The sequence below is a fragment of the Leptonychotes weddellii genome, chromosome 16 (genome assembly GCF_054177405.1).
Source record: "Leptonychotes weddellii isolate Sample4059 chromosome 16, ASM5417740v2, whole genome shotgun sequence".
NCBI lineage: Eukaryota > Metazoa > Chordata > Mammalia > Carnivora > Phocidae > Leptonychotes > Leptonychotes weddellii.
The window spans coordinates 12,829,815-12,839,262 of NC_138384.1; the positions used below are offsets into that span (position 1 = coordinate 12,829,815).

Genomic DNA, 9,448 nt, shown 5'->3' on the forward strand with positions numbered 1-9,448 from the left:
CCCGCTGAGCAGGGAGCCCGAAGCGGGGCTCGATCCTAGGACCCTGGGATCATGACCTGAGCCAAAGGCAGACGCTTAACAACTGAGCCACCCAGGCACCCCTGTAAATGGGATTTTAATTAAGAAGATCAAACAAATGAAGAATAATTCATTTTTATGAGTCTTACCTTTCCCCCAACCAGAGGCAAAATGTGCATCTTTCCAGTCTGACAATCCTTCACTGAGGAAACAATGAGGCAGGTGCCACAGAGAACAACTAGGCGTTCAGCCCACTTATGCAGCTGGGTCTTCCCCTTGCGTACATTATAGATGCCAGACAGAAGGATTCGATCCAGATGATCCATCTGGCATGGTTTTTCTAAAAGAAAACAGAACTTCAGAAGTCACCATTCAAGTATATGAGACTCTTGTAAGGAAAAAAGAAAGTATTGTGTGTCAACATTCAACTACCTTGTTTACAGATTTAAGTTACCAAGCAATGTTATCACAAAATAAGATCTCAGTTCTAAAATGTTATCCATCACTGAAGTTATACAATGGGAGTACTGTGGATTTTGGGCCAGGGAGCAAGATTTTATTTTGGATGCCATTGTTAATTCTTCTTCTAACGCAGTCCTATCTCCCATGTACACAGAGAAAGGCAATCTGGCAACTCATTAAGATCACAGACTTGGGGGCCAGACATGCACACCTGGGCTTGAATCCTAGTTCTGCCACTTACTTTGTTTCTTCAAACTACTTAATATAATCACTGAGGTTGACTTTCCTCATTTATACAGTTTGGATCTTAATACTACTTATCTTTAGCATTTTCTTATAAAAAATTTGGATAATTTATGTAAAGTACTGAGCATAGTTTTAGGTAACAAAAGAAGTACTGAATAAATGACAGCCACTATTGTGATTAGTCTTTTCTAGAAGGAAGAAATTAATAAGTATGGGAGCACTCTAGTTCTGTACACATTACTCCATTTTCCTGTTCCTTGTGAGGAAATGCTTATGGCTGATACTTCAATCAACTATCCCAATCATGGTGGCAGAAGCTCCTATGTGCATACAAGAATTTCTTTTTTTTGTACCCTCCCTCCTCATTAGAATCTTTTTAAGGCTGAGATATAGTGAACAAACAGCACATTATGACAGAAGACAGGTTCTTGATCAAAGCGCAGTGAAAACCAGACTAACTCTACCCAGAAATGACAGGAGTAGCACTAGTATGAGGCGGTGCAAACAGCAAGAAACTGGGAAGAGAGAAAATTGCATCGTATTTGATATTATTACAGGATTGATTATGGAACCTGGGCATCGTGTTGCCCTTTAACTATGTGTTTCCCATATATGATCTGAGGAAATAGGTTAGATCACTTCAAAGCTTTAAAACTTTGCATGCGAACACTAGCTCTATGGGAGAGCCATCTCTCCTTCTATTTGAGGTCAATCCTTTCATCTATATTCCAAACTCCACCTTTCTCAGGGAGTTTGGTTCTTCTCTCTTCTACTCTTCAACTCCACCCTCCTTATTGTTCCTGTCAAAGCTACAAAAGCATTCATGTTTTCTCCCATGCCCTCTCAGTCTCAACTGTGGAATTTCTTTAGTTCAGTGACTCTCTGAAGAGAATGCCCAAGACTTCTTATGTGAGACTTGTGTGTGCCCAAGACTTATTATGATGAAGCAGGGCTTCATCCCAGGACACTGAGATCATGACCTGAGCAGAAATTAATAGTCAGAACAGGTTAAAATGTGGGACACTGACACCCACCCACAGAGAGTCTAATCCACAGGGCCTGGGATGGAACACAGAGAAATGTATTTTTAACAACTATTCCAGGTAGTTTAAATGCAGATGGTCCACAAACCATATTTTTAAAAATTGTAAGTTTACCCTTTTGAGGCTCTTTTGTTCTCATTTGTGCCTTTATATTAGCTATCTCCCTGTTACCTCACCTCCTATTTACTCAATTTTCTTCAATCTGGCTTCCAGCCTCCAAACTGCCCTATTCATACGATGATAATGGCCCTCAGATTTCTATCTCCTGCCCCAATCTTCCTTTGGTTCTAATCTCATATATCTAATTGTCTGCTAGACATGTCCAAGAGATGTCCCCATCCACCTCAAATTTCCAGTATCAGACTAGAAAGAAAGAAACTATCTTTATTTGCAAACTATAGGATCTTGTATGTAGAAAATCCTAAGTAAGCCACAAAAAAGACAATTATAACCAATAAATGAGTTCAGCAAAGTTGCAGGATACAAGTTGTTGTTTTTTTTTTTTTTTACTATATTTAAGATTTATTTATTTTGGGGGTCCCTGGGTGTCTCAGTTGGCTAAGCATCTACTTTCAGTTCAGGTCATTATCCCAGGATCCTGGGATGGAGCCCTGCATCAGGCTCCCTGCTCAGCAGGGGGTCTGCTTCTCCTTCTCCCTCTGCCTCCCCCCTCCCATGCTCTTGTCTCTCTCTTTCAAATAAATAAATTCTTAAAAAAAAAAAAAAAGACTTATTTTTGAGAGAGAGAGAGAGAAAACATGCAAGTGGGGGAAGGGAAGGGCAGAGGGAGAGAAATCCTCAAGCCGACTCCCTGCTGAGCAGAGAGCCCAATGCAAGGCTTCATTCAAGGACACTGAGTTCATGACCTGAGCAGAAATCAAGAGTCAGATGCTTAACCAACTGAGCCACCCAGCCGCCCCAGATACAAAAATTTTTTAAAAAATCAACTGTATTTCCATGCATAAGGAATAAACAATTCAAAACAAAATTAAGGAACTTAACTGCATCTAAGATAGCATCAAAAAGAATAAAATGAAAATAGTACAGTGAAAACTACAAAACATAGCTGCAAGAAGTTACAGACCTAAATAAATGGACAACATCCAGGGTTCATGGGTTAGAAGATTTAATATTGTTAAGATGGCAAAACTCCCGAAACTGATCTACAGCAATGTATTCCCTATCAAAATTCCAGCTGCTTTCATGGCAAAACTGACAAACTGATCCTAAAATTCATATAGAGAAGTACAGCAGACTCAGAATAGACAAAACAGTCTTAAAAAGAACAAAACTGAAATTCCCCAATTTCAAAACTTAACTATAAAGTATGGAGTTGGCAAATAGTTTTCCATTAGCAATAATCGCGCCTCAGATAAACCTCATTGGCTATGATACTGCCACTGTGCAAAGCTTGGAGTTGGCATATAAAGTACAGTACTTGGGGCATCTGGCTGGCTCAGTCAGTACAGCATCTGATTCTTGATCTTGGGGTCATGAGTTCAAGCCCCACATTGGGTGAAGAGATTACTTAAAAAAAAAAAAAGTACAGTACTGACGTAAAAATAGACAGAGCAATGGAACAGAATTCACAAATAAACCCCTACATTTATGGACAACTGATTTTTGAGCAGGGTGCCAAGATACTCACTGGGGAAAGAATAGTCTTGTCAACAAATGGTGCTGAACAGCTGGATAGCCAAAGGCAAAAGAATAAAGTCAGATCCCTAACCTCATACCATATACAAAAATTAATTCAAAATGGATTGCAGACCTAAATGTAAGAATTATAAAACTCTTAGAAAAAAACACTGGAATAAATCTTGTGGTCTTAAGTTAGGCAAAGATTTCTTAGGTATGAACACAAAAAGTAAAAGCGACATGGGGTGCCTGGGTGGCTCAGTCGGTGAAGCGTCTGCCTTTGGCTCAGGTCATGATCCCAGGGCCCTGGGATCGAGTCCAGAATCGGACTCCCTGCACAGTGGGAGTCCCTGTTTCTCCCTCTGCCCACATCCCCACCCCCTGCTCATGTTTTCTCTCTCAAATAAATAAAAACCTTTAAAAAATAAAGTTAAAAAAAAGAAAATATAGAAAAATGGACTTCATCAAAAATAAAAACTTGTGCTTCAACAGACACCATCAAGAAAGTAAAACGATGAGTCACAAAATAGGAGAGAATATTTGCAAATCATATACATAATAAGAGAGTTGTATCCAGAATAAAGAACTGTTACAATTCAGCAATAAAGACAAACAGCACAATTAAAAAATGGGCAAAGAATGTGAATAGATATTATTTCACAGAAGATATATAAAAGGCCAACAAGCACATGAAAAGATGCTCAATCTCATTAGTTACTAGCAAGATGCAAATCAAAACCACAATGAGATACCAGTTTACATCCCCTAGGATGACTATAATCGAAAAAGACAAACACTAATAAGCATTGGCAAAGATGTAAACAAACACTGCTGGTGCGACTATAAAATGGTGCAGCCACTTTGGAAAACAGTCTGGTAGTTCCTCAAAAGTTTAAACATAGACCCACCATATGATCCAGCAATTCCACTCCTACATCTATCTCCAAGAGAACTGAAAACACATGTCCACACAAAAACTTATACACAGATGTTTGTTCATAGTAGCATTACTCGTCATAGCCAAAAAGTAGAAACAACCAAAATGCCCATCAACTGAGGAATGCATAAGCAAAAGGTGGCATTATCTATACAATGGAACACTGTTTGGCCATAAAAAGAAATGAAGTACTGATACCTACTATAACCTGGATGAGCCTTGAAAACATGCCAAGTATAAGAAGCCAGCCACGAAAAGCCACATGTATATGATTCCACTTACATGAACTGTTCAGAATAAGCAAATCCATAAAGACAGAAAGTAGATTTGTGGTTGCCAGGTGCTGCAGGAGTGCGGAATGGAGAATGATGTTAATGGATATGGGGTCTTTTTTTATGGTGATGAAAATATTCTAAAATTAGACTGTGGTGGTGGCTGCATAACTCTCTGCACATACTAGAAAGCACTGAATTGTACACTTTTAAAGGGTGAATGTTATGGGATATGAATTATATCTCAATAAAACTGTTATTTTTTTAACCTCATTGTTCTCTCCAAACATGCCAATGGCTTCTATATTCCCCACCCTGGTTAACAGTATCGCCTACTACAAAGTTTGCTAAATTACGTAAAAATGGGACTTCATAATAGTTATCATGTTTTCAAACTGCTTAAGTCTTTTTAAAAGTTTACATGAAACAGATGTTATATCAATTGATATATAATTCTCTGAGTCTCTTCTTTCTTGGCCTTATTTCTTTGTATTTTATTACAGAGAAAACTCCTAAATCTATCCACTACCACTCTCAGAAGGGAACATTCAACTGTGTTTTGGATAAGTTATATATGAAATAACATGCTGTTTTATTAATTTTGGAGTGTTTGCTAGACATCCAGTCTCTGATCTTCTTAAAGTGATACCAAAAAAAAAAAAAAAAAAAAACCAGAATTAGGGGCGCCTGGGTGGCTCAGTTGGTTAAGCGACTGCCTTCGGCTCAGGTCATGATCCTGGAGTCCTGGGATCGAGTCCCGCATCGGGCTCCCTGCTCGGCGGGGGTCTGCTTCTCCCTCTCATGCTCTCTGTCCCTCATCCTCTGTCTTTCAAATAAATAAATAAAAAAAAAACAAAAAAACGTTCAGAAATATTCAGAAAGTGTAACGGTTCTAACTAAAAAATAGTTTTACAATCTCAAAAGCCAAGGTTCTAAGTGGAAAATTAGGGATGATTTTAATTTCCTTATATTTATACATCCAAATGTTCTATAAAGAAAATGGAATGTTTTTATAATTTAAAAAAGTTGCTAAAAAAACAATCAAGGGCAACCCTGTAGCAATGAGTTCCTCTACTGCCCAGAATAAAATCTCTAAATACTATCTTTCATTAAAATGAACCAGGAGTCCTTAGAAAAAGGATCTATTCCTGGTCTGAGTCAGACAATGAAAAGATGAGCTTAGGACATCTTGTTGTGCCAGAACTTAATGGAAAATCCAGAATGCTATCAAAAACTCCTGGGGTCACGATGGGAGGACAGAAGTCAATGTAAAGAGCTCCCACTAGTTGAGATGGGACAAACTGAGCAACAAAAAGAATAATGGCTGTAATGAGTCAAAACAAATACATACAAGCCCATGAGCTCACAATGACAGACAAAAAGACTCATACAGACTGTGAATATAAATTGAAAGACAAAACAACAGAGCTTCTAGAAAAGGTAAATTTAGACTGTTCAATTGGACTATATTAAATTGAAGTAATCAAAACACACCATTAAGGTTCTGGTTCTGAGTAAGATGGAGAAAGCACACTCCACCTTGTCTCTCCCACTAAATGCACCTATAAGACCTGGACAGAATGCATGGAGCAGCTATACAAGGATGCCGAAAAGTAAACAGTAGCAGGCAGATTAGGGAAGAAGAACACAATCTGAAATATCACCCAAGCCGTGGCAAGTTTCTCACTGTTTCCTCTTGTGACATCTCCCAGCCCAGGACTCAAGAAAGCCCAAGATCCAGAGGCAAGCACTGGTGTGGACAGAGAGCTCTAGGAAAAGCCCTCAAGTTCTATCTTGAGGAGTAGAAAAGGGGTCTCCTAACACTCAGAGAGAGTGGGAGAAATTCCTCATTCCTCCCCCTCTTTTCTTCATTTTCTTAAGTTCTAGCCCCCAGGAGTGGGGACACAGGCACCTAAAACTCTGAGGGGTGTGACTTCCTTCTCTGATTGGAAGATCTGCAATCCCAAGAGAGCGGGGTGAAAACCTGTTGAATTTTTGGTCTCCCCCTCCCACTGGGAGCCTTGCAGTGTGGATGCCCTTGCGGGAAGTGCCCAACAGGGCAGGTTAAATAAAGCCCCAAGAAATCGCAAAGAGGAAGGAGCTCTGGAAAATGACCTCTCTAGAGCTGTGTATGAACTCCTGGGCTCACCCTTGAGGTTTACAAATGTGGATGTGACCCCAAGCAGCAGGCCAAAAATTCTGAAAACTGAACTAAGGGCTAGAGCCAAAGGAAGAGAAGAAACAGCACAATGTTGAAAAATGATTTGAAGAAATAGGGGAAAACTCCTCAAGTGAAAGATACAAATTTATGAATTCAAGAAGTTCAGTGAACCCCAAACAGGATAAACCCAATGAAATTCTAGCCCAGATACTATATAATCAAAGTGCTGAAAATTAAAGACAAAGTCTTGAGAGAAGCCAGAGAAAATGGAAGCACTATTTATACCAGAACAACAATTCAAATGACAGCATGAAGGGTGTGCAGGAGCTCTCTGTACTATCCTTCCAACTACTCTGAAAATCTAAAGTTAGTTCCAAATAAAAAGTTAAACCAATAAATACTGGCTGATATGTAAGGAGGTGAAAATTAAATATTTACTTACATTTAAAGAACAAAATAGGAAACCTCACAACAAATTTCAAACTTGCAATAGGCTCTCATACAACACAAAAACTTCTATTTGACGTATTTCACTAGAAAACTTGGCAAAGCAGTGGTGGCTAAGGTAATTCCACCATCTGGTTTCATGATCCCAAACAAATCTTCTTACATCTTCAGGCCTTAGTTTCCTGAGTTTAAGACCAAGAAGTTGGATTAGATGTTCTCATTTTATGGATTCCTCATACTTCTCTAAACTCTCTCTCCAACAACTAAATGGTGGAGTAAGTTAGAAGTTAAAAGGATGATATTTAGAAGCAGACAGATTTATCTGCTTCCTGGCTCTGCTATTTGACTGGGGCATATTACAGCCTCTTGGGAATAATAACATCTATCTAGAGGGTTGTAAGGATTACATGAGACAAGGTATACAGAGTGCTCAGCACTTGAGAAAGCGCTCGGCATAGAGTAAGGGTATAAAACAAAGCTCGTTATTATAATGAAAATTCTGCCTGCCTTAAGCCCCCTTTCCCTACATATAAGAATTCTTTTCAAGGTATCGTAACAACTTCCACAGCTTTAACATCCCCATGTACTCTACTCCCAGATCTGTATGTCCTAAGCTCTAGTTCCACATTTTCAACTACTTGTCAGACATCTCACCACCACTTAATAAGAAACATTCCCAAAACCAAGTCATCACCATCCCCATGAACCAGCTCCTTCTCCCAACTCAAGTCCTGACATTCTCCTGAAGTAACACCGGCTTAAAATCTCAGTGTCAGCTTCAACTCTCAGGTTCTCTTCCTCAACTCCCTTTTCAATCAGCCATCAACTCTTACCAATTATCCCTTCAAAATGTCTCTGATATGAATAATTCCTTCCCATTCTCCACTCCAGACCCCTATTAATTCACATCTGAATTATTATCCACACTGGTGCCAGATTCACCTTCTCTGGCTCACTTGGATCCTCTCACTTCCTGCTGTGATCTGCCAAATGAAGACTAAACTCTTGATACTGCCCTCGACGCCCAGAACAATCTGGACTCAAATTATCTGTGATTCACAGGACAGACACCGAAGGGTCTAATCTCCTATCCTGTGTCCTCCTTTTCCTTTCTGCTTAATGAAATTCTGTCAATTTTTAGAGAACCAACTCAAATACTGCTTCTTCACAAAGGCTTCTCTGATTCCAGAGGTCTCCCTGATTTTTCAGAGAAGAACAGTGATAAGGTACTTCCCTACCAGGTATCAAAATATGTCATATACGTCATGAGACAAATTGGTCAATTGGTCAATGTAACAGGATAGAGTCCAAAAATAGAACACTGACCATATAAGAACTTAAGAATAATAATGATGATATTTCAAATCACTAGGAAAAGAATGATCTATTCCATAAATGTTGTTGGGACAGAAGGCTATCTACCTATAGAGAAAAAGTAAAGGTAGATCCCTATCTTATGCATATTTTAAAAATATAGAAGTACTGAAAATACAGAATACCTTTATGACCTAGGATAAGGAATATAAATGCATTAAAGGAAAAGACTCATCAAATCTGACTAAATAAAACTTCTGCACAATAAAAAACAATAAAATTTAAGGACAAGTTACAGGCTGAGAAAAAATTTTGTTACAAATATAGTATGCAAAGGATGTACACTTAGAATATATACACAAGTCCTTTAGATCAACATGAAAAAAAGACAAAAATTTGCACAGAAATATCAATGGGTTATTCAAAGAAGAAGAAATCTAAAGATCCAATGAAAATATGAAGCAATATTCAACCATACTAGTACTCAGGGAAACAAAAATTAAAAAAAGGAAACCATCGTATTAAAGAGGGCACATTCTGCATGGAGCACTGGGTGTTATGCACAAACAATGAATCATGGAACACTACATCAAACACTAATGATGCAATGTATGGTGATTAACATAACAATTTAAAAATTTTTAAAAAAACAAGGAAACCACAATAGCCAAACTGTGGAAAGAGCCAAGATGTCCATCGACAGATGAATGGATAAAGAAGATGTGGTATATATACACAATGGAATATTATGCAGCCATCAAAAGGAATGAGATCTTGCCATTTGCAATGACGTGGATGGAACTGGAGGGTATTATGTTGAGCGAAATTAAGTCAAACAGAGAAAGACATGTATCATATGACCTCACTGATATGAGGAATTCTTAATCGCAGGAAACAAACTGAGGGTTGC

General features: G+C 38.6%; 1 protein-coding gene and 1 pseudogene across 1 annotated transcript in view; both read right to left on the bottom strand.

The window, feature by feature from the left end:
- The window catches only part of PHLPP2 (PH domain and leucine rich repeat protein phosphatase 2), a 59,252-nt gene that overhangs the window by 39,986 nt on the left and 9,818 nt on the right, over positions 1-9,448 (bottom strand). Inside the window, exons 3-5 of the mRNA XM_081807872.1 lie at positions 4,627-4,631; positions 4,126-4,181; positions 168-374 (exon numbers count right to left, since the gene is read on the bottom strand). Of these exons, the coding sequence (XP_081663998.1) occupies positions 168-374; positions 4,126-4,181; positions 4,627-4,631 (268 nt within the window). The remainder of the gene's footprint in view (positions 1-167; positions 375-4,125; positions 4,182-4,626; positions 4,632-9,448) is intronic.
- Positions 3,062-3,181, bottom strand: LOC115943966 (U4 spliceosomal RNA; annotated as a pseudogene).